The 24,970-nt window shown below is 38.3% G+C and overlaps 1 protein-coding gene across 6 annotated transcripts in view; it reads left to right on the top strand.

Annotated features, from left to right (window-relative positions):
• ATG2B (autophagy related 2B) overlaps positions 1–24,970 on the top strand; it is a 78,582-nt gene that overhangs the window by 40,079 nt on the left and 13,533 nt on the right. For 4 of the 6 annotated variants that reach the window (XR_007475288.1, XM_033419699.2, XM_033419736.2 and 1 more), the window contains 15 exons: positions 4,488–4,687; positions 4,857–4,937; positions 6,105–6,211; positions 6,377–6,469; positions 7,334–7,404; positions 7,805–7,881; positions 8,121–8,324; positions 10,066–10,207; positions 12,424–12,626; positions 13,361–13,587; positions 15,221–15,329; positions 16,275–16,469; positions 17,289–17,390; positions 22,339–22,417; positions 23,534–23,741. Coding sequence is in view for 5 of the 6 variants with exons in the window: in XM_033419699.2 (XP_033275590.1) it covers positions 4,488–4,687; positions 4,857–4,937; positions 6,105–6,211; positions 6,377–6,469; positions 7,334–7,404; positions 7,805–7,881; positions 8,121–8,324; positions 10,066–10,207; positions 12,424–12,626; positions 13,361–13,587; positions 15,221–15,329; positions 16,275–16,469; positions 17,289–17,390; positions 22,339–22,417; positions 23,534–23,741 (2,098 nt within the window). In the remaining variant the exon portion in view is untranslated. Of the gene's footprint in view, positions 1–4,487; positions 4,688–4,856; positions 4,938–6,104; positions 6,212–6,376; positions 6,470–7,333; positions 7,405–7,804; positions 7,882–8,120; positions 8,325–10,065; positions 10,208–12,423; positions 12,627–13,360; positions 13,588–15,220; positions 15,330–16,274; positions 16,470–17,288; positions 17,391–19,534; positions 19,704–22,338; positions 22,418–23,533; positions 23,742–24,970 lie in introns of those variants that run through there. The other 2 variants (XM_004262376.3, XM_033419748.2) reach the window with 2 other exon arrangements.

Raw genomic sequence — 24,970 nt, 5'->3', positions numbered from 1 at the left:
ATAAATGGGTGTTGAATTTTGTCGAAAACTTTCTCTGCATCTATTGAGATGATCATATGTTTTTTCTCCTTCAGTTTGTTAATATGGTGTATCATGTTGATTGATTTGCATATCTTGAAGAATCCTTGCATTCGTGGAATAAACCCCACTTAATCATGGTGTACGATTCTTTTAATGTGCTGTTGGATTCTGTTTGCTAGTATTTTGTTGAGGATTTTTGCATCTATGTTCATCAGTGATATTGGCCTGTAGTTTTCTTTCTTTGTGACATCCTTGTCTGGTTTTGCTGTCAAGGTGATGGTGGCCTCATAGAATGAGTTTGGGAGTGTTCCTCCCTCTGCTATATTTTGGAAGAGTTTGAGAAGGATAGGTGTTAGCTCTTCTCTAAATGTTTGATAGAATTTGCCTGTGAAGCCTTCTGGTCCTGGGCTTTTGCTTGTTGGAAGATTTTTAATCACAGTGTCAATTTCAGTGCTTGTGATTGGTCTGTTCATATTTTCTATTTCTTCCTGATTCAGTCTTGGCAGGTTGTGCCTTTCTAAGAATTTGTCCATTTCTTCCAGGTTGTCCATTTTATTGGCATAGAGTTGCTTGTAGTAATCTCTCATGATCTTTTGTATTTCTGCAGTGTCAGTTGTTACTTCTCCTTTTTCATTTCTAATTCCATTGATTTGAGTCTTCTCCCATTTTTCTTGATGAGTCTGGCTAATGGTTTATCAATTTTGTTTATCTTCTCAAAGAACTAGCTTTTAGTTTTATTGATCTTTGCTTTCGTTTCCTTCATTTCTTTTTCATTTATTTTTGATCTGATCTTTATGATTTCTTTCCTTCTGCTAACTTTGGGGTGTTTTTGTTCTTCTCTCTCTAATTGCTTTAGGTGCAAGGTTAGGTTGTTTATTCAAGATGTTTCCTGCTTCTTAAGATAGGGTTGTGTTGCTATAAACTTCCCTCTTAGAACTGCTTGTGCTGCATCCCATAGGTTTTGGGTCATCGTGTCTCCATTGTCATTTGTTTCTAGGTATTTTTTAATTTCCTCTTTGATTTCTTCAGTGATCACTTCGTTATTAAGTAATGTATTGTTTAGCCTCCATGTGTTTGTGTTTTTTACAGATCTTTTCCTGTAATTGATATCTAGTCTCATAGCATTGTGGTCGGAAAAGATACTTGATACAATTTCAATTTTCTTAAATTTACCAAGGCTTGATTTGTGACCCAAGATATGACCTATCCGGGAGAATGTTCCATGAGCACTTGAGAAAAATGTGTATTCTGTTGTTTTTGGATGGAATGTCCTATAAATATCAATTAAGTCCATCTTGTTTAATGTATCATTTAAAGCTTGTGTTTCCTTATTTATTTTCATTTTGGATGACCTGTCCATTGGTGAAAGTGGGGTGTTAAAGTCCCCTAGTATAATTGTGTTACTGTCGATTTCCCCTTTTATGGCTGTTAGTATTTGCCTTATGCATTGAGGTGCTCCTATGTTGGGTGCATAAATATTTACAATTGTTATATCTTCTTCTTGGATCGATCCCTTGATCATTATGTAGTTTCCTTCTTTGTCTCTTGTAATAGTCTTTATTTTAAAGTCTCTTTTGTCTGATATGAGAATTGCTACTCCAGCTTTCTTTTGGTTTCCATTTGCATGGAATATCTTTTTCTATCCCCTTACTTTCAGTCTGTATGTGTCTCTAGGTCTGAAGTGGGTCTCTTGTAGACAGCATATATATGGGTCTTGTTTTTGTATCCATTCAGCCAATCTGTGTCTTTTGGTGGGAGCATTTAGTCCATTTACATTTAAGGTAATTAGCGATATGTATGTTCCTATTCCCATTTTCTTAATTGTTTCGGGTCGTTATTGTAGGTCCTTTCCTTCTCTTGTGTTTCTTGCCTAGAGAAGTTCCTTTAGCAGTTGTTGTAGAGCTGGTTTGGTGGTGCTGAACTTCCTCAGCTTTTGCTTGTCTGTAAAGGTTTTAATTTCTCCATCAAATCTGAATGAGATCCTTGCTGGGTAGAGTAATCTTTGTTGCAGGTTTTTCTCCTTCATCACTTTAAATATGTCCTGCCAGTCCCTTCTGGCTTGCAGAGTTTCTGCTGAAAGATCAGCTGTTAACCCTATGGGGATTCCCTTGTGTGTTATTTGTTGTTTTTCCCTTGCTGCTTTTAATATGTTTTCTTTGTATTTAATTTTTGACACTTTTATTAATATGTGTCTTGGCATATTTCTCCTTGGATTTATCCTGTATGTGATTCTCTGTGCTTCCTGGACTTGATTAACTATTTCCTTTCCCATATTAGGGAAGTTTTCAACTATAATCTCTTACAATATTTTCTCAATTCCTTTCTTTTTCTCTTCTTCTGGAATCCCTATAATTCGAATGTTGGTGCATTTAATGTTGTCCCAGAGGTCTCTGAGACTGTCCTCAGTTCTTTTCATTCTTTTTTCTTTATTCTGCTCTGCAGTAGTTATTTCCACTATTTTATCTTCCAGGTCACTTATCCGTTCTTCTGCCTCAGTTATTCTGCTATTGATCCCATCTAGAGTATTTTAAATTTCATTTATTGTGTTGTTCATCGTTGCTTGTTTCATCTTTAGTTCTTCTAGGTCCTTGTTAAATGTTTCTTGCATTTTGTCTATTCTATTTCCAAGATTTTGGATCATCTTTACTATCATTATTCTGAATTCTTTTTCAGGTAGACTGCCTATTTCCTCTTCATTTGTTAGGCCTGGTGGGTTTTTACCTTGTTCCTTCATCTGCTGTGTGTTTTTCTGTGTTCTCATTTTGCTTATCTTACTGTGTTTGGGGTCTTCTTTTTGCAGGCTGCAGGTTCGTAGTTCCCGTTGTTTTTGGTGTCTGTCCCCAGTGGCTAAAGTTGGTTCAGTGGGTTGTGTAGGCTTCCTGGTGGAGGGTACTAGTGCCTGTGTTCTGGTGGAAGAGGCTGGATCTTGTCTTTCTGGTGGGCAGGTCCACGTCTGGTGGTGTGGTTTGGGGTGTGTATGGACTTATTATGATTTTAGGCAGCCTCTCTGCAAATGGGTGGGGTTGTGTTCCTGTCTTGCTAGTTGTTTGGCATAGGGTGTCCAGCACTGTAGCTTGCTGGTCGTTGAGTGAAGCTGGGTTCTGGTGTTGAGATGGAGATCTCTGGGAGATTTTCTCCATTTGATATTATGTGGAGCTGGGAGGTCTCTTGTGGACCAGTGTCCTGAAGTTGGCTCTCCCACCTCAGAGCCACAGCACTGACTCCTTGCTGCAGCACCAAGAGCCTTTCATCCACACGGCTTTCTCAGGGCCTTGGCACAAACTGTTCTTGACTTGGAATGTCTCTGCTTGGCTTTTCCCAAAGCTATCTCCTTATTTTCTTGACTTCAATTTCACCATCACCTCCTCAAAGTCATTTTCCCTGCTGCCTCCACCTCTCTACGCGGTCACCCCCATAGCCCCGAGATGTGGAACCCACAACTCACGCTTCTCTCAGGCCGGGTTCCGGTGGGGTCAGTGACAAGGCCGACGTGGCGTCCACGTATTGCTCCAGCCCCCAAACGTTGGGTGCGTGTCCTGGCTCAGCCTGCCCCCAGAGAACAGAACTCTGAACATTAGAAATTATTTTCTGTAGGGTGTTCTGATTCCACTGGCAAGGTAATAATTATTGTAAATTAGAAGTTGACTTTATGGGTTTTTTTGCAACAACTTATATTGAGATATAATTCACATACCGTGTAATTCACCCATTTAAAATATACATTTCAATGGTTTTTAGTATTCCATAGAGTTGTGTAACCATCATCATAGTCAACTTTAGAGCATTTTCATCAACCCCTCAGAAGAAGTCTGCATCTTTGAGCTATAGACCCCGAGCCCTGCAGTCCCCTCTGGCCTCAAGAAACCACTGATTTACTCTCTGTGTCTATGGATTTACATATTCTGGCTGTTTCGTATACATGGTTTCATACAATAGAAGGTCTTTAGTGATTGGCATCTTGGCATGATGTTTTCAAGGTTAATCCAAATGTATCAGTGTTTTATTCCTTTTTATTGCCAAGGAATATTCCATTTTATGGATATACCATATCTTAGTATACATTGATCAGTTGATGGGACTTTACATTCTTTATTTTCTCTTAAGTGATGTTTCCTTTTGGTAACAAATACAGAATTTGCTCTTCTTTGAGCACATTCCTTGTGTTACTTTGTGAATAGAAATGAGATATTTGCACATTCTTAATGTTTATTAGATTTTCCTATTTAAATTTAACTTTTCTAGCATTTCAGATCTCAAATTTTTTTTTTTTTTAACTTGGATAGTCACTTATACCAACATTAGTAGAGGAGAATGAATTATTAATGTCAAGCTGGTTCTTGGTCATTTTGCCTCCAGGGTATGTTATATTCAATGGAAGTACATGGATTTTTGTTTTGAGTTATAGAAGTTCGTGAATTAATTTCAAATAATCATTTTGTTATCTTGTCACCTCATTGTGGATATAGGCATAGTAGATGGAGCAATTCCTTCTACAGAAACACGACTGCCCAGTTCAACCCGACCACATTGGTTAGAACCTACTATTTATTCCTCTGAAGAAGATGGCCTCAGTCGAGCTTCTTCAGATGGTGTTGGAGGAGACACTTTGAATATGCTCTCTGTTGCAGTTAAAATATTGTCTGATAAATCAGAGTCCAATACAAAGGTGTGTGTTTTGTACTTTTATACCATTAAATACTTGCTGCTGATTTGATTACTAGTTAATAAAAATGATTGCATAAATGTAACACATTTATTTTCTTAGAAAAACTTTTCAAGTTTTGAGCCAGAGGGTTATGTAGGTGATAAATATAATTCTTCGTGTTGCTCTGTAGGAATTTCTCATTGCTGTGGGACTGAAAGGAGCCACTCTCCAGCACAGAATGCTTCCTTCCGGGTTTAGCTGGCATGAGCAGGTAAGAGAGCTGTGATGTATATTTATTGATTTATTTTTTACTTTATGTTAACATATAATACACATAGTGAAAAGTTCACAAATCATAAATATTCAGTGCTCATCGAATTTTCATGAAATAAATACTCCTATATAAAAACCACCTCTTATGTTAGGAAATAGAACATTATCACCACCCCAGAATGTAATTGATTTTTTACCTTAAAGTTTGGTCCTTAAACATCTCAAAGACAAAGTTATGTTTTATCATTAAAGGGAAGGGACCTATCGAGTGCCTGGCATAGAGGAGAATAAATGAGTGTTGACTTGCACTTGTAACTGTATATTCTTTAAGTGCCGTAATTTCGAATTATCCCCTAGGCCAACAATATACACTGAGGCATTTATAAGGGATTCTGTAATTAACTTCCAGTGTAATAACTGTATTTGGCTAATTACATTTTTTCAAAGGAAACTTTGGGTAAGAAGTTAACTCTTCTTTATATGAGAATGAAAACTAGCACACTATGATTCTTGTTCATTTTCCTTAGAAAGAGAAACCTTTTCTTTGTGCTTGGAAAATAATAAATTATTTTAAACTTGAATGCTTTCAGAAACATTCTGAAACATAAAATATATATAGAGAGAGAATGAATAGAGCAGGGGGTAGAGAGATGGTTAGTCAACTGGCTGGCTGTAAGGGAGAGATTTAGCCTAACTTTTTTATTTAGATAGAAATATAGAGTAGATGTTGGTGAGAAGGACTGGTTTTCAGACAGATCTGGGTATAAATTAAGGAACAGGAACTTCTCCCAACAGTGGATTTTATAGAAAACCAGATGGAGAGTTTTAAACAGTCTTCGGCAAAATTTGTTTTTTTCAAAAGAATTATTCCAAGCAAAGTAATGTTGAAAGTATATTATACATACTTTGTTAGTTTCATAGGATATGATTTTCCCAAGATCTCTGTAGCATTGCAATTGTTACATGGGCCTCTTCATTTCAAATTCTAGTTATGCCAATACTTTTTGAAATGAATTCCTTCAAATGATGATTTTCTTTTAACATTATGATTTTCCACTAAATGGTTTTTTTGTGAGCTATTTTATTTCATGTTGGTATTAAGGATATCATATCGAAACTTTTTTTTTCTTCTAAAGCAGGGCATTTTATATTTTTGTGATTATAGATTTTATACTTCTTGAATATTGCTGATGAACCTGTTCTGGGATACAATCCTCCAACTTCATTTACAACCTTTCATGTTCATCTCTGGAGCTGTGCACTTGATTATAGGTTAGTTCATAAATGGAGCAAAATAAAGTTTTAGTCTTTAAAATATGTACTAAGTTTTGAGGAAAAATATGTAATTCAGTAGAGTTAAGGTTCAAAATGCTCTTTAAAGGGAGTTTCTTTTCTTTTGCAGCAGACTAATGTTCTCTTGTTTCTTTGTGGTAATAGGCCTCTTTATTTGCCAATCCGATCTCTTCTTACTGTTGAAACATTCAGCATTTCAAGTAGTGTTGCCTTGGATAAATCATCTTCTACTCTCAGGTACCGTGTTAAGCCTCTCTGTCTACTAAATGCAGCTGTTCAAAACATACTGACAGAGCTTTATCTCAACCCTTTGATTAAAGTCTCAATCTTTGTTAAAAGCAACATGCTTTTACTATTAGTCATGTTCCTTTATTCAAGTTTTCAGTTTTTCTTTCTCAGATGATTCGTCCCACCTCTTCAATTCATTACTGTATTTCATTTTTAGGGAGGAAATTAATTCTTGAGATTATTGGCTAACTTTTTAAAACATTTATATGTAAACTTCCCATAATACCTGATACACTTCATTTTCCTAATTTAAACCTTGTGAATTTGGGCATCTGTTAAAATTGCTGAAAATTTAAAATTGATTTGAGCAGATGATTTAATCTCATTTATGCCATTTAAATGTTTCTAGTACTCATAAACAGTGAGTTTTAAAGAAATGTTTGGGCTTACCTGGTGGTCCAGTGGTTAAGAATCTGCCTTCCAATGCAGGGGACATGGCTTCAATCCCTGGTCAGGGAACTGGGATCCCACATGCTGTGGGGCAGCTAAGCCCACACCACAGCTAGAGAGCCCACGTGCTCTGGAGCCTGCACAGCACAACTAGAGAGAAGCCCGTGCACCGCAACAAAAGACGCCGCATTTTGCAGTTCCCGTGTGCCGCGACTAAGACCCAAAACAGCCAAAGATAGATAAAAAAATAAATAAATATTAAAAAAACAAAGAAATGTTAGGTGACATTTGTAAGTTAGAAACTGCATATGACTTTGATCATACTTATATCAGAAAGAATGGTACAGCTAAGTATATAGTGATCATGCAGCATATATTCAAGGTTAGTTTTTTAGATCTTGATTTTATCTTTTTTTTGCCCAGAATAATCTTGGATGAAGCTGCTTTACACCTGTCTGACAAGTGTAATACTGTCACTGTAAATCTGAATAGAGGTAAGAGTTAAAAAGCAAAATCTGGGATAGATGAATCCTCTTTTATTTTTTGCATCTGAATATTTTTAAGCATTTTAACTCTAGAATAATGCCAGTGAACTAAGGATCTTATCAGTCTGAATATTGTAATACCAGTTTGTAATAGCAATAACATTGGTGAAATGCATCAAATTATATATACTCTTGTTTATTTAATAGAAGGCAGATTTTGTTTCTAATTAAAAATAAAGTGAACTGTAGGATTTTTGTAGGATGAAACTATGTTTCCATTACATTATAAGTATTTGTACTACTACCTGCCATGAATTTTAAAGAAACACAAGTTTTATTAGGTGTTTGTTGGATAAGCATTTTTTGAAAGTTATACTCATATTTTATTAATTACTTAAAAAAATTTTAGATTATGTTCGTGTGATGGATATGGGGCTTTTGGAATTAACCATAACTGCAGTGAAGTCTGATTCTGATGGAGAGCAAGTAAGTTATTAAAATAAATGGATATTTTTTAAGCCCTTTTTTTAATAGAAGAGACTAAAAACATACTGAACTTACTGTAAAATTATTTTTCCACTTAATTTTAGTCAGAAATAGATAAAATATTTTAAAGTTAAGATTGAGTTATTATAAATGCATGTTTCCTGTGGCAAGACAAATTATCATATTATATTTTATTTAATGTAAACCGATGCAAACATTTTTTTCTCTTGTTTTGGTAGACATTTTTATCCTTTTTTCCGTGTCCTGTCCAGACTGAGCCGCACTTTGAATTACACTGTTCGAGTGACGTTGTCCATATTAGAACGTGCTCGGACTCTTGTGCTGCATTAATGAATCTCATTCAGTACATTGCAAGCTACGGGGACTTACATGTGGCTAACAAGGCGGACGTGAAGTCCGGAGCCCCGCAAAGAAAGATGAAGGTACAGCCGCCAGCCTCATTCATTAGAACTCACTCAACCCCTCCTCATTCCAGACATGCGAGTGACCTGTACATTGGTGAGGTCTTCTTGACAGTCATAGGGTAGAAAGGAAACTTTGAATAATCATCTATCTATTCTTACTTTCAGGGTGATGGGGTCTAGAAAGGTGATTCCGTGGACCTTTTTGGAAAACCATTCTACTGTTTGATGCTCTCAGTTTCAGAACATTAATATTCTCAACCAACATACATTTTCCCAGACTTAAGTTATTTTCATATGTCCTCAGGGAAGAAAGAAAACATTTATCATGTGAGAGTCTGTTATATGCAAGTTGTATGTAAAAATGCTATGAGAAGGTGGCAGGACTTAGTATTATTACCAGAAGACTTATTTATATGACATTATCTTTCATATTTGTTATCTACAATTCTATCCAGTTTTCAGTATACTTTCTCATATGTGATTTCCTCTTACCCAGTGCAGTTGAGAGGTTAAAGGTTATCATCTCTGTTTAGTAGATGAATAAGACCCAGAGAATTTAGGTAATTTGCCCTAATTAGTAGCAGCAACAATATGCAGGTATTTGGATTCCCAGTTCATTGCTTTCTTATGCCCCCAGCTGTCACCTCTCTGCCCTCTCATATGTCCAGATAGAACAATGTCCAGTTTGTTTAGCATTTACTTTTTATCAGTCTTTCTATTCTTCTTCATGGCCTCTTCTGTGAACAGAATTCTCAGTCCCCTTAGGTCAATGGATCCTTCAGTAAGGGTCTGACAGGCCTTGCATTATCTTTCGTTCACGCTGATCTTACACCTCATTTGTGTTACGCTTCTGTTTTTGTTTCCTTGCTCCTGCTGTATTCTCCCTGATAATGAAGTGATTTATGATTCTCTCTACTGTTTCTTCTCTTTTATTCTCCAGTTTATTAAAAGTTATTTTAAATTATCCCTTTCAAATGAGATCTTTCCATTTTAGAGTCATGCTGACATTTTATTTATTTATTTTTTTGCGGTACGCGGGCCTCTCACTGTTGTGGTCTCTCCCGTTGCGGAGCACAGGCTCCGGACGCGCAGGCTCAGCGGCATGTGGGATCCTCCCGGATGGGGCACGAACCCGCGTCCACCGCATCGGCAGGCAGACTCCCAACCACTGCACCACCAGGGAAGCCCCATGCTGACATTTTAAAAGCATGGTTTGGATTTAATGAATCCACGATTCACTAACAAAAATGGTTAAGCATCAATGTTGGAATTGAACTCCACAAATCACCTTTTAGTAGATTTCCCCTCTCACGTGTACCCCCTACTGTCTTTAGGTATCTATTTGTTCCAAGAAATGAGGCTCTGCCTACAGTGGCTTTGTCTCAGAGGGTGGTCATGGCAGCCATCAGGTTTGAGCAGATCGGACTCTTTACAGAGAGACCCCCCTCTCCCCCAGCTTCACTGCAGTGTTTTTCACCTTCCTTCTTTTCGAATGTATTACGTCTTCAAGATTCAGTTCACTGTGCCGGCTTTGAGATGATAACACATTTATTTCTATTTGCCAGTAGTTGTTGGGGTGAAAATACTAAAGACTTAAAATGAAAATGTAACACCTGCTGAGAGAATATAGAAAAATGAATGTGTTCCTGTTTTTGATGTTTTTCTGAAATGTAGTATATTTCTAGGACAAAATAAACGTTGAGTAATTTGCCTTTTAGATAATTTTCAAGTTGATTTTAATTAGGGTTTTTGGCTGTAGGTAGATTCCGCTGGTCGGTCATCCTCACGTGGTCCAGTGCTTCCTGAAGCAGATCAACAAATACTACGAGATTTGATGAGTGACGCTATGGAGGAAATTGACACACAAGAGGCTGCTGCGTCTGTAAAACCACAGTCTAATGGTGAGACAGACCAGGACTTCTTCCTGGGAGCTGTGATGTTGTAGTTGAGGCTGACATTGTTTGTGTTCTTACAGAGTCCTCAGTAAGCAGCTTACTAAGGAAAAGACAGGTCTGAGTTTTGGTGGGTATTTATTAGTCAGCTTGTGTTCATTAAATGTTTAGTAGATAAATAATACTGGCCAGAGTGTTGGGGGGCAGCGACAGATAAAGTGGAAGGCAAGGCTTACGTTCCCTGGTAGCTCGTGGTCTAGTGCAGCAAACTGGCACTGAACCAGACTGGGGCTAGTGCTTAGAACCATCCAGAGGTGATACAAGAAAACACTTCAGAATGTAGTGTACACTCTAATCACTGGTCGGAAAGGATTTGGAATCCCTTCATTAGACTTCAGTGAAAATGAGATGAGTTGGCTTTTAAAAAGTGTGTGGGACCTAGGCGTGTAGAGGGGAGAGAGAAGATAATCTTGGCAAGGTCACTAACATCAACAGAGGCCCAGAGGTGTGTATGAGCCTTAATGATCTAGTAACTCAGGCTATTAATACTGGAACAAAAGTTCCCTTCTTGTCGAAAAGAATTAGGCAGTAATGTTAGATAAGCAGGGAGGAACCAGACGGTGAGAGAGCTTTACAGCCAAGTGGAAGCATCTAAATATTTTGAAGTATCTATCTAAAAATATTTTTTTTCTAATTGGCTGAACATAGCTATTTCTATATGTTGTGAGATCTTAATTTTTAAAAATTATTTCGTAGTGTTATAGAAGTTTAGCATTCAGTGTTGCTTTCATTCTAATTTAGAATAAATTAGAGCTCAGGAAGCAAATGGGAACTTTTAGCTCCCTGTGTACTAACATTATTTGTAATAAACGTTAGCAGCTAACCTACTCATGTGGGAAAGAATGTTTAATGAATATTTACCGAGCAGCTTCAACACACAGGACTCTGTACTGTACACTGAGCACTTACAAGGATGAGTGGGTTCAAAGTACTGCCACAGGAGAATGTCTAGTCTGAGAGCCTTGCGGGCTAAGATGTCACTGCATTCATCGTAGTAGTCTTAGTTCATATCACAGGGTTTGGTTTGGATGAATGAATGGAGAAAGAATTAGTGAATCTGTGGAATTCCCTGGCAGTCCAGTGGTTAGGACTCCATGCTTCCACCACAGGGGGCATGGGTTTGATCCCCGGTGGGAGGAACTAAGATCCCGCATACTATGCAGTGTGGCCACAAAAAAAGAAAAGAAAAGAATTAGTGAATCTAATATATAATATAAATGTATAAAAAATATATGTTCACATACAGATTTGTGCACACATGCAGCCTTTTGTGAACTTCACATTGTGAGAGCTACCTGAGAACAGGTGTCCCATTTGGGTATCCAGTGCCTCCAAGGAGTCTTTTTATTGCTTGGAATCATTCCCTGGCCTAAGACATGCTTGGCAACTGTTTCCCCCACCCCTTCCCCGAGCAGAGATTTCCTATAGTTTTAGGTGAGACGCTGCCATATGTAACTATTTCCCCTCCCCTTGCCATATTGTTCAAGGAGTTTCTTCTAGAACTCCACCTACAGCACATAATTGTCAATATGAAGTTCTGGCTAAAATGGAACTCCAGTCCTCACTAACTAGCTGCTGCTGAATTCCTGAACTTCTCTGACACTAAGTAACTAAGAGGAGACTGTCTGTAACTTTATGAGTCCATCATTTACTGTTTCTTAGAAAACTTCATACTTACTAGTCTTTTTATTAGTAGTCAGAAGGTTATTGTAAGAAATAAGTGAGATACTGTTTTTTAAAAATTTTTGGCTGTGTTGGGTCTTCGTTGCTGCGTGCAGGCTTTCTCTGGTTGTGGCGAGCGGAGGCTACTCTTTGCTGCGGTGCGTGGGCTTCTCATTGCCTTGGCTTCTCTTGTGGCAGAGCACGGGCTCTAGGTGCGCGGGCTTCCTTGGTTGCAACACGCGGGCTCAGTAGTTGCGGCATGTGGGCCCTAGTGTGCATGAGCTTCAGTAGTTGCAGTGCAGGGACTCAGTAGTTGTGGCGCACAGGCTTAGTTGCTCCATGGCATGTGGGATCTTCCTGGACCACGGATTGAACCTGTGTCCCCTGCATTGGCAGGCGGATTTTTACCACTGTGCCACGAGGGAAGTCCTAAAATGCTTAATAAATGTTATTGTTGATGTTTAAAATATGCCAAAATTGCATGTTGTAATCTTTTCACCTAGGTGTTTTGGATGAAAAATCTCAAATTCAGGAGCCATGTTGTTCAGACCTCTTCCTGTTTCCTGATGAGAGTGGAAATGTGTCCCAGGAGCCTGGACCCACTTACGCCTCATTCACACACCACTTGATGAGTGATGCGGTGACAGGCGTGCCCACAGAAAATGACGACTTTTGCATTCTTTTTGCACCAAGAGCAACCATTCAGGTAATAAATTGATGATATAATTAATGTCTTAAAATAGTGTTATAAATTGAATTGACCAAAGGGCACCTGAAAAGATTCTTTAGGTTTTGTTAACTCTTTACAGTTCAGAATTACTTCCTTTTGTAATTTACTCTTGAGACTTTGTAAATGTTTGTTATACTTTACTCTTTTTATGAACATCTCTCAGAGACTCTCTACTTGCAAAGTCTCCTGCATTGTTTATTGAACTACAGAGTAAGTATGTAGTAAGATACCTCTTCAGGGTTGTGAAATTAAATGGCAGAAAGGAGTTCTGTACAGAGTTGTTAACACCAGAATTGGGAAAGATAAGATGTGATTTGTGAGAAGGCTAATGCTTGGTTAATGTATATATAATTTCCGTTTTAGAATCATGCTCACATTGAAAAAGCATGGTCTGGATTTAATGAATCCACAGTTCACTAAACAAAATGGTAAAGCATTGAATCTGTACCTTTGTATTGTCAAACGAGTAGTACAAGCCAAATCGTAGACTATAAAAAATTCTTATGGAGTGATTCACATAGAAGAGAGAGTTCATTTTATTGTTAATAAAGCAGAGTATCTTATGCGGTGATTATCGTCAGTATTTATTATTCCACTATATATTGAAATTATTAGAAAGAATGCAGAATCAAATCCCCTTGAGATGCGCACCATAATCAGTGGTTTCTACTTAAATAAGAGAGTATGTGTTACCTCTTCCTTTGTCTTAGGAGAAGGAAGAAGAGCCAGTTGTAAAAATAATGGTTGATGATGCGATTGTGATAAGAGATAATTATTTTAGTCTGCCGGTTAAGAAGACAGATACGAGCAAAGCTCCATTACACTTTCCTATTCCTGTAATTCGGTACCTGGTTAAAGAAGTCTCTCTTGTTTGGCATCTTTTTGGAGGAAAAGATTTTGGAACAGCCCCTCCTGCTTCTCCAGCTAAAAGTTATATGTAAGTTAATTTCTACATAAGTTTATTTGGCAGACCAATATACTCTCTTTGTTGTGGCGCACGGGCTTCTCTAGTTGTGGCGCGTGGGCTTAGTAGTTGTGGCACAAGGGCTTTGTTGCCCCGCAGCGTGTGGGATCTTAGTTCCCTGACCAGGGATCGAACTCGCATCCCCTGCATTGGAAGGCGGATTCTTTTTTTTTTTTTTTTTGCGGTACGCGGGCCTCTCACTGTTGTGGCCTCTCCCGTTGCGGAGCACAGGCTCCGGATGCGCAGGCTCAGCGGCCATGGCTCACGGGCCCAGCCGCTCCACAGCATGTGGGATCTTCCCGGACCGGGGCACGAACCCGTGTGCCCTGCATCGGCAGGCGGACTCTCAACCACTGCGCCACCAGGGAAGCCCATGGAAGGCGGATTCTTAACCACTGGACCACCAGACCAGTATATTCTTTTCGCTAAAAATACATAGAATTTATCTTTTTAAGAATTATTAATAAGTAATATTAAAAACTGTAATTTAAATGTTACTCTTTTAATGTTAAAGTTTTGCATTTGAAAACTTGTTTGCATTCTTTGTATTTTTTTCCTAAAATATGATGACTTAAGGCATTTCCATTCAGCAAAATTTTTCGGGTACCTACCATGTGCCAGAGCCTGTGTTAGAGGCACATTCATTAAAATGAATACGACCCAGACCCTGTCCTAAGTTCAGAAGGGAGAGAGAGTTACGTGAGCCAATGAGGGCAACGAAGTGAAGTGTGTGCATCAGGAGGTGGGGACCACGCGTGCCCCTGATTCTCTAGCACCCAGCAGGGTGCCCAGCACAGAGTGGATGCTGCTGAAGTACCTGCTAATGAGTGCATTATTCCATGGTTCTAGAAGGGAACTGGATGGAAAGATGAGGCAGAGACTAAGGGTAAACACTCTCAGTGGGGTGGGGAGGGTCAGGAAAGGCTTCACGGGGTAGGAACCTTTGGCATAGCATTGTAATGACTTTTTCTATTTAAAAGTGCTTTTAGGGCTTCCCTGGTGGCGCAGTGGCTGAGAGTCCGCCTGCCGATGCAGGGCACACGGGTTCATGCCCCGGTCCGGGAAGATCCCACATGCCGCGGAGCGGCTGGGCCCGTGAGCCATGGCCGCTGAGCCTGCGCATCCGGAGCCTGTGCTCCGCAACGGGAGAGGCCAGGACAGTGAGAGGCCCGCGTACCGCAAAAAAAAAAAAAAAAAAGTGCTTTTAAAAAAACTTATAACTTTACTATAATTCTTTTCCGTGTTAATTGGAATTTCTAGGACTTGTCCTCTGACTCTCAGGGGTTTCTGAAGTAATAAGGAACTTACACGGAGGTCTCATTTCTAAGTCTATCTTGTGATATGCACACCAACATCATAGTTAGCGTTTTCTGTAGTTTTAAATATTTAGCAAGTAGATGATTGCTGTAACGGCAGTAATAACATTTATGTTCTCAGTGTCTCCAATAGATAAAAGATGCGGTTTTGATTTATAGCAATACAGTTTGTGGCAGTGTTTTGCTAGTTCTGTGATCTTTTCTTTTTTCATCCTGTTATTTTTTCTGGTGTCATTCATTGCCTTTCTTTGACTATTCCTTTAACAAAAGGTTTTATTTTTCATTTATAGTAGTCCCCACAGCTCACCTTCTCACACACCTGCAAGACATGGACGTAATGTGGTATGTGGGGGAAAAGGAAGAAACCATGACTTTTTAATGGAAATACAATTAAGCAAGGTAATGTGACATTTTGAAAGGAAAAATCCACCGAAGTAGGAGCATTAGTGGGCGTTCTTTGGTTACTCCCTGTCCCCTCCCCCATGTGGTCTTGGGGTGTAAGAGGAAAAGTGCAGGGATCTTGTATAGAAACTCTTGCCTCTTTTTCTTTCTCAAATACTCTGAGAAAACTTAGGGTTTTTGTTTTTGTTTTCCCAGGCTACCCCTAGAGCAGTGTCTCGCAGAGTTGAACAAGCATCAGAATCCCCTTGAGGGTTTGTTAAAACACAGGTTGCTGGGCCCCAGAGTTTTTGGTTCAGTAGGTCTGAGGTAGGGCCCATGAATTTGCATTTTTAATGAGTTCCCAGGTGATTGTGATACCACTTTACCCAGGACCGTGCTTGGGGAACCACTGCACTGGAGCATGTCTCTGGGAAGGCCTGCCATTGGATAGCACACAGGTCTCAGGTCCTTTGTGAGCATCTAGAGACCAGTAGGCCAGGCTGCCAGTGCCAGTGATGCAGTTAATTCTGTCAGCTTGTCTGGGATTGTGCCACGGGTCGAATATTAGGGCGCTTATCCTAGAAACAGTGCAGTGATGACAGCTCCATATACTAAATTGTATCCTTGCGCCCTTTTGGAACTTGAACCTTGCCTCCAAGCAGTTTCATAGGTATGCAAGATAATAATTTTATGACTTATGCCTATTGAGCGTTTTGCTTGAAAAGGATAGGGATTTTACCAAGGTCAAATAAGAAATGTCAGTCAGGCTTTTCCTTGTATGGTCCTGAACACGTGGATTAATAAATAAATACGTGAACAAATGTAGGAATGTTATGCTGTTCTCTGAAAGTGGAATCGAAAGCTGAGAATTCAAAGAAAATGAGTGATGTGTTACATTTTAAAGAGAAAATCTGATTTAAATAAAATGTAGAGATTGTTCTGTGTTCTTTCTCTTCTGTAAAGGTGAAGTTTCAGCACGAGGTCTACCCCCCATGCAAACCAGAATGCGATTCTAGCCTCTTGGAACACCCGGTCTCCCGGCAGGTGTTCATCGTGCAGGATCTTGAAATTCGAGATCGTCTGGCAACATCACAGATGAATAAGTTTTTGTACCTGTATTGCAGTAAAGAAATGCCTCGAAAAGCTCATTCCAACATGGTAAGATTTAAAACTTCATATATTTTGTTGTTGTATTAGTTTCAGAAAAGTATTTTTATTATATCTAACTGCAGAAGATTTATTTTAGATTAGGGAAAATTATGGGATTTTTTTTCTCATTTTTATATGAAAATCCCTTTTAAATACGCTGCTTAAAGTTTTATGTTTTAAAAATTATTTTGCATGTTGTTTCTATAATTGCCAATATATCAATACCCGAGGAAAACCAGAAGTCCATAGTGATCTACACAAAACACTTACACAAGGAATTCCCTGGCGGTCCAGTGGTTAGGACTCCATGCACTCACTGCCGAGGGCCCTGGTTCGATCCCTGGTTGGGGAGCTAAGATCCCACAAGCCACGCGGCGTGGCCAAAAAAACAAAACACTTAACACAAAATATTTAAACGAAATTGTTGGCAGTATTCCACATTTCTAACTTTTAAATTTTATTAGAATAGAAATGATCAGCTCAGGACTTGCAGAAGAAGACGTCATAGAAGTTGTCTTTGGAGTGTGGGTCTGTGGATTAGCTCCTGGGGCTTAGCAGACTTCTTTGAGATGCGAGTACAACATTATCATTTGCGTGTTTTCCTCCAAAGAGAATTCATATCTTTCATCAGATTCTTTAAAGAGTGTGTGACCCAAAAAAGTTAGATTCAGGATTCTAAGGAAAGAGGGTAAACAGTTCCAGTTTTTGTTCTGATATACGGACTAGATATAGGATTTTTTTTCCTCTTTTTTGCTTTTCTTTTTTTTAATGAAAACAAGGTCATATTATCACTAGGGAAAAAATGTGTTTGTCTGTCTCATCTCGTAGCTGACAGTGAAAGCATTACATGTGCGCCCGGAGTCTGGCAGGTCACCACAGGAATGCTGCCTCAGAGTGTCACTAATGCCACTTCGCCTCAATATTGACCAGGTTTGTATTACAAGCATAAGGCATGGAATTATGTTTAAGTATATATCCCACATTCAGAATAAGAGATTTAATTTAGTAGAATTATGTTTATTACGATTTAACTTTTATGGAAGTTGCATAATTAAAACAGACTTCTGCTGGTAAAGAATAGGGCAAATTCATTAGCTGTTTGGAATCTGAATTATTAGTGAATAAACGTGATTAGATTTTGTCCTCCAGTTTCCTGCGCACTGTCTACGTGACACAGCGCTTAATACCTGCTTCTCATGTTCTCTGATCTTTACATACGTACTCCTAATGCAGATATACAGGTATTTTCAGAGGATGAAAGGACTCCTCGATATACACTACTGAAAGATATAGGGGATTGTAATCACAGCATCTGGAAGAGAATTCCCTGCCCTGGGCACAATGACCAATTAGTAAATTGGCACTTGAACAGGTCACAAACAAAGCAGAGATTTATGGAAAGAGGTAAAGAAATCCACTTTCCTATATCCTAGCAAGCACCCCATCAAATGATCCTGGGTTTTGCCTTCCCAGAGAGCTGTTTAAAGCGTAGTTGGTGTTTTACAAGCTTTGTTCGGTGTGTGAAGATGTGATACTTGGTAGTAGTGCAGTGTAGTGAAGAGTGTGGGTTTAGAGTCAGACCTGGGCTTAAATCTCAGTTCTCTTTTACTAACTGTGTGGCTTTTGGTAGGTAACTTAATTTCCCCAAGCCTCAGTTTCTTCACTGGTAAAATGGAAAAAGTAATAGTACATGTAGCGTCATTTTTTTTAAAATGAGGATTAAAGGAGACTGGTGTATGTAAAACATTTAGCTTGGTGCCTGGCACACACTGTTAGCGAGCAGAAGTGTTAGCTGTTATTATTAACTGAAGCATATAACAGCTACAGAAAAGTGGAGTTTTTATAATAATCTGCTTTTGAAATAACAAAACCCTCCCCTTATACCTTACATATTGGTGTGAGCTCAGGTTTGGAAGTGGAGTATATGTGGGGTGGTATTATTTGTTTGATTAAATAACATTGATTGAATAATGTCAATTCATTATTTAAATAAGTAATAGATGTATCAGGGATAATCTAAAGTAATATTTATATTGTAAACAAAATATAGGAATATCTCAGAGAAGATGTGTTGTGAAGCACAGAAGTTTAGCACAACTTTATGTTAATATTTGTAGCTTCTGAGCTGGGTCAGTCTTGCCAGTGAGTATTTTAGATTTATGTTTTCTCATTATGAGAAGAATATCTTTTGAAACCCATATTTTAATTTAATTTATCCATATTGGCCTAGTAGGAATATGATGAAGTATTTATGGGAAATTTGATCTGTGAAAATCACCAGTGTGAGCAAGAATTTGAGTGAGATTTATCTTTATGGCATGACTTTACCAGACTTATCAAGCCCAGTTTTCTTTAATAGATCTTTTCTTTAATATTGAGCTTAATTTCTTCTTTAGAACTATAAAGCATTATGATTTTAAAATGGAGGAATATTAACCTTAGCAAAAACAGTCAGAGAAATAAATGTTATGACTAAACTGAGGAGGAATGGGAAATAATTCCCCAAGGTATGGGATCGAGGGAAACAAAGCCATGCTGCAAATATAGTATGCCTTAACTAGGAATATTATGATACAAAAGAGTCCTTTCTAGTTTGTGTCTTCTAAGATTGACATACCATACCAAATGGTCATCTGAATAGAAAGCCAAATATTTGTGTTCTTTAGTTTTTCTTTTGAAAACATATCAGTTGATGAATGAGAATGCTTTGAGTAATGTTGTTCTTACCAAGCATATCTCTGACTTTATCTTCACTGGATCATAGACAGTAAGTATGAAAGCAATGTGTTGTTTTCTCTTGTTTCTAAGAAGCTGCATTGCTGTTGAAAATCGGTGCAGTTGCTTGTGAAGTGCAGCGTACCTGTAGGGCAGGCAGGACACTAGGCAGATGGAGTGATTGCCATGTAGGAGCTAAGTAGATGATGGAGGTTGTGTAACTAGGCGATTTGAGATCTGAAATCTGAAGGGGCCAGATTTCCTGGTCTGATGTTCATTTTAGTATTGAACTGCCTGGAAATCTGTGTAGGAAAATATGTTAATTCCAAATCATTTGCTGAATGCCACCCTTGTCCCAGGTCTGAAGTAGGATGCTGGGAATACAAAGAGGAAGAAACATCCCATCCTCAGAGATCTCTGTTTAGTGGGGAGACAAAGAGACAAATGACTTTAACACCCTGTGATGAAGATAGGCATGAAGATGTGTCCCACCAGAAGAGGGCTCTTAAGCCGGGCTGGGAGTTTGGAAGATGAGGGGTGAGCAGTAAAGGCTTTCTGGAGGAGGTGACAATCGAGCTGGGTCTTAAGGAATGTAAAATTATGAATTTTTGTAAAGGCATTGAGAGCCTAATTCAGGTTGTGAGATGCAATGTGAGGCCGTTGGGTAGGACAGGTGCTTGGCTGAGGTTGGAAGTGATGAACATGTAGCAGTACCAGTTGGCATGTTTGTGATTCTTTTCAGCATCACCTGAGCATGACATTGAAAGCATTTCTTTCAATACCTTAAGTCATATCACACTGTTAATATCCTTTACCATAGGACCTTAAAGCTAGAAATAACTATTTTATAGTGAAGGTTTAACAAAAATAATAAACCATATTTTTTAAAGTTAAAAATTGATTTTATTGAAGTATTATTTGCATATAATAAAATGCAGAGATTTTAGGTGTACAGTTTGAGCTTGACAAATATTTCTTGTTTTGGCTCTTAATGAATAAAGCTGCTATGAAATCTGTGTACAAGTCTTTTATGGACATAAGTTTTCAGTTTTCCTGGGTAATTATAAACCGAATGTCTGGGTCATAGAGTAGATGTGTGTTTACCATCATAAGAAGCCGCCGAATAGTTCTCCACAGTGGTTGTGCCATTGTAGGTTCCCATCGGGAACAGATGAGGGCAGCAGCTGCTTCACAGTCTGACCAAACTTGGTGTTGTCTTTTTAATTTTCGCTACCTTACTTGGTGTTCATTTTGGTTTTAATTTGGATTTCCCTGATGACTAATGATGCTGAGCATCTTTTCGTGAGCTTATTTGACATTTGTATATCTTCTTTTTTTGAAGTGTGTGTCTTTCTAGTTTTTTTTTTTTAAGTGATTTTTAAAAATTTTAGTTATTTATCTTTGGCTCTGTTGGGTCTTCGTTGCTGCGTGTGGGCTTTCTAGTTGCGGCGAGGGGAGGCTACCCTTTGTTGCCATGCGCGGGCTTCTCATTGTGGTGGCTTGTCTTGTTGGGGAACATGGGCTCTAGGCACGCGGGCTTCAGCATTTGTGGCTCACGGGCTCTAGAGCGCAGGCTCAGTAGTTGTGGCGCACGGGCTTAGTTCCTCCGCAGCACGAGGGATCTTCCTGGACCAGGGATCAACTCATGTCCTCTGCATTGGCAGGCAGATTCTTAACCACTGCACCACCAGGGAAATCCCTGTGTCTTTCTAGTTTTAGAGTTAGGTTGTTTGTCTTATTGAGTTGTAAAGAGTTCAGCATAAATACCAAAATTAAAAATTTAGAGAACATTTTGAAAAGCTGATGATTAGTATCCCTTTGTCTGTTGTTTGTAGTAAAAATGTGTAAAAACCACTGTCTCTTTAGTCTTCCCTTTTTTTTTTTTTTTTTAAATAAGGGCACATTTATACCTGGAATTTTCTCTTTGTTTTTTTTGGAGGCAAAACATTCATAGTATTAAAATATCGCCATCTGGTGGCCAAAGGATAACATTTTATATACTATTAACTGTCAACATGTAATATTTGATATATGTAAATATACACATATATAGTGATTTATAATAAATGTATGTAGTGTAAATAATATATAAATATATACTTAAATACGTATGTGTAAAGCATAATAATACAGTGAGCAATTCATGAACTTACTCCCCAACTGCAGAACCAGAATATTTCTAATACTGTTGAAACCGCCTGTTTGTTCTTCAGTCCTAGCCCTCAGTCTCCCATATGCCATGTTATCTAGAAAAATAGCTTTCTAACTTCCATCATTTATACTTCTGACAAGTGTGATCAGTAGTAGATCGGATCCTTTGGAATTGCCAGTCAGGCACTTGGTGTGCTGCCACTTACTGTGACCCTGTATTTCACTTTCACATTGCGGTTTGGTACAATATTAACGTTTTATATTAATTTAAGTTTTTTAAAATGGGAGGGAAGAGTAAGAAAGAACAGGCTCTGGTATTTAATTTTCATATTCTCCAAAATGGATTTGTCAGTCTCAGTAAGGCTTAATGAAGCTGCTAATAACGGGCAAATGTGGCTTGCATACACAGCACCAAGAACGGTCCATACCATAGAATTTCAGAAAAGACCACACTGATTGGGTGATTTTATTTATTTTCAATTTTTATTTTGAATATCATGTCTAATGAAGAAAATGTTTAAGGCAACATAACATAGTGGTAAAGGCAGAAATAAGACATTAAGAACTTTTAAGGCACATCTGAGTATCCAGTACATGCTAGCTGCTGTAATTGTTTAGTAATATCACTGCTACCAATTCAGAGTGAGAACTAATGCCAAATTAAGAATGAGACTACTATATTTCTAAGAAAACCAAAATGTACTTTGATTTAGAAATAGCAGTTTAATTTCTAACTTATCTGTCGTAATTTCTGCATCTATAAATTAATTTTCTCAGAGTTGTGAGAATTAACAAGGAAGTGTGTGTGTGTGTGTGTGTGTGTGTGTGTGTGTGTGTGTGTGTGTATGTGTGAGAGAGAGGGAGAGATTGAGAATAGGAACAATGCTTGACACAGAGTAGGGACTGAATAAATTATAGCTGTATATGAACAATGAGTGAAATATAAGACTTCAAGACACTTCGTTTCATAGTTTTAGAACCCTTTAGATATAATTACATCTTTCAATTTTAGGATGCCTTGTTCTTCCTGAAGGATTTCTTCACAAGTGTTTCCACAGAAGTAGAGCTTCTCATGGCTCCAGATCCAGAAGGTATTAAATATGTAGAGTTTGAAAAAGTCTATAACAAGTACTTGGATTGATTTTGATTGTTATGAGGCCTTTTTGAGAATGTACTTACAAATCTTTATTCTCATTTATATAAATGTGTTCTGTGCTCATTTTTGTTAAGTTGTACAAATGTAGTTTATGTAAAAGTACAGGAGTCCCCCCTTATCCTCCAGAAGTACCTTCCAGGACCCCCAGTGGCTGCCTGAAACTGCAGATAGTACCAAGCCCTAAATATACTAAGTTTTTTCTTTCTATACGTACATGCCTATGATAAAATTTAATTTATAAATTAGGCGCAGTAAGAGATTAACAACAGTAACTAGTAATAAAATAAAACGATTATAACAATATACTGTAATAAAAGGTGAGCATGATCTTTCTCTCTCTCAAAATGTCTTGTACAAATTTAATGCCTTTTCCGTCTTAACTAAGCACTTATCATGCACTGTGGCTGTAACCTTTGAGGTACGACAGCAAAATGAGTGCGAATTTCTTTTTCCTTCATCACAGTTTTACAGATTTGTTCTTACTGTAGATCTTAGCGGCCTGAGCATACAATTTTTTTTTTCCTTATTAAGTCAAGAGCTTTCACCTTTTCACTTAGAGGAAGCATGCTGCGGCTTCTCTTTGGTGTATCCGAATGGCCAGCATCGCTGTTCTTGTACTTTGGGGCCATTATTAATAAAATAAGGGTTACTTAACACAAGCACTGCAATACCCTAACAGTCGACCTGATAACTGAGATGGCCACTCAGTGACTCACTGGTGAGATATGCTGGACAAAGGGATGATTCACATTCTGGTGGGATAGAGTATGACGATGCAAGATTTCATCATGCTACTCAGAATGGTGTGCAGTTTAAAACTTAGGAATTGTTTATTTCTGGAATTTTCCATTTCATATTTTTGGACCGCAGTTGATCTTGGAAAGTGAAACTGAAGATAAGGAGGGACTACTGTAATAATTTAAAAGGTGAAAGGTTTCTCTAGCAGTAGTTGTATTTATTAAATGAAATGTAGCAAAACAAGTTAAGTGTAGATTGACTTAAATTGTTGCTTTAAAGAAGTATACCTAATTTTTCAAATGTGCACTTTCAGTTAAAAAGTCTCCTGGAGCTGACGTCACCTGCAGTTTGCCAAGGCATTTAAGCACCTCAAAGGAACCAAATCTAGTTATTTCTTTCCCTGGGCCAAAGCAGCCTTCCCCAAATGGCAGTGCCAATTCAGTGCAAGTGGTCAATGGGGAAGAAGAGAAGGACTTCTCTGCTGAAGAAGCGTCGTTTAGTGATCAGCCTGTGTTTTTTAGGTAAATCATTTAATTTTGATAACAAATGAAGTTATTTTAGAGTATGAAGGTTGTTCTTTAATGTGTTTGTGTACGGGAAATCAGGAGGTCACATCAGCGTTTCTGTGCACTGGCAAATAATCAACCGGTGTATTTATTTGTATGTGGGCCCCACCTACTTGCACGTCCCATTTTTACACATAGTAACCCTGGCTCAGGATTCATCCTCCTATTGATTCTGTAACAGGAATTTTCTCTTCCCCTTAGATTCTTCCTTCTGTTTTCCTTCACCTGTCCCTCGCTTTCCAGTCACTTATTATGGCCTGTTTGTGTGTCCTTGAGCGTGATGCTGTCCTTTTCCCTCAAACACCTCACCTTCAGCATTCCTCCCTTTTCCCTTATGGGGATTTTCTGTCTACTTTCTCTGCCCTTCTCTATCACTGTTGTGTCCTTCCTGACCCGCCGCTAACTGGCTGAGTTGGAATCATCAGGAAACCCATGTCCCTGTTGACTACAGCCAACAACTAGCTGGTTGTACATTGGAGTTTATCCTCATTTCCAGATCCATTCATTCTAACCGTTTTCTTTCTTTCCCAGCCCTTGATGGTAGGGATGGAGCCTTGGCTCTATTGGAAGGAGAGAGGTTGAAGATCGAAATCACCTGTGTTGTGAGGGACAGTTAGCTCCTTTCCCTGGTTTTCTATAGTCCTCTCTTGTTGACATCAGTGGTCCCCAAGTTCTGTCTTTCTAATTTCTGAGTTTAGAATGTGACCCAAAGTAGGCAGTATAACTGTTTTAAAGTGTTTTCATGTTTTAAATATCTTGTATATTGATGAAAATAGTTAGAAAATAGAATGTGAGAATTGGAACGATCCTGGGAGAGAGGATCCCTGGTGGCTCTGAACTTTTCTACCATAAAAGAAGAATCTCTTTTATTATTTTCCCACATTTCTTTTTTATTTAAAAATGTTTTTCTAACAAAAACATTGTGTATCTTAAGTAATAATTTGAATTCTCATTTCATATAAGCTACCAATTTGGTTTTTGTGAACACTGGATAACCAGTATAAAAGAAATTGAATTGTTATAATTCTGGCCTGAAAGCACAGAAATTTGACACTTTTTAGTCAGACTACGTAACCTCACTTACTTAGGTAAATATTTGTTTTTTTCCATTTAGACTACTTAAAATAGCTTGTAGATTTCTGTTTCTACTCTCAAAAGCTCCTAGTGTATCTAGGACCCTGGGG

The sequence above is a fragment of the Orcinus orca genome, chromosome 2, assembly GCF_937001465.1.
Source record: "Orcinus orca chromosome 2, mOrcOrc1.1, whole genome shotgun sequence".
Lineage (NCBI taxonomy): Eukaryota > Metazoa > Chordata > Mammalia > Artiodactyla > Delphinidae > Orcinus > Orcinus orca.
Note: the sequence above shows the minus strand (reverse complement) of the source record. Positions and strands in the feature narration are given on the sequence as shown.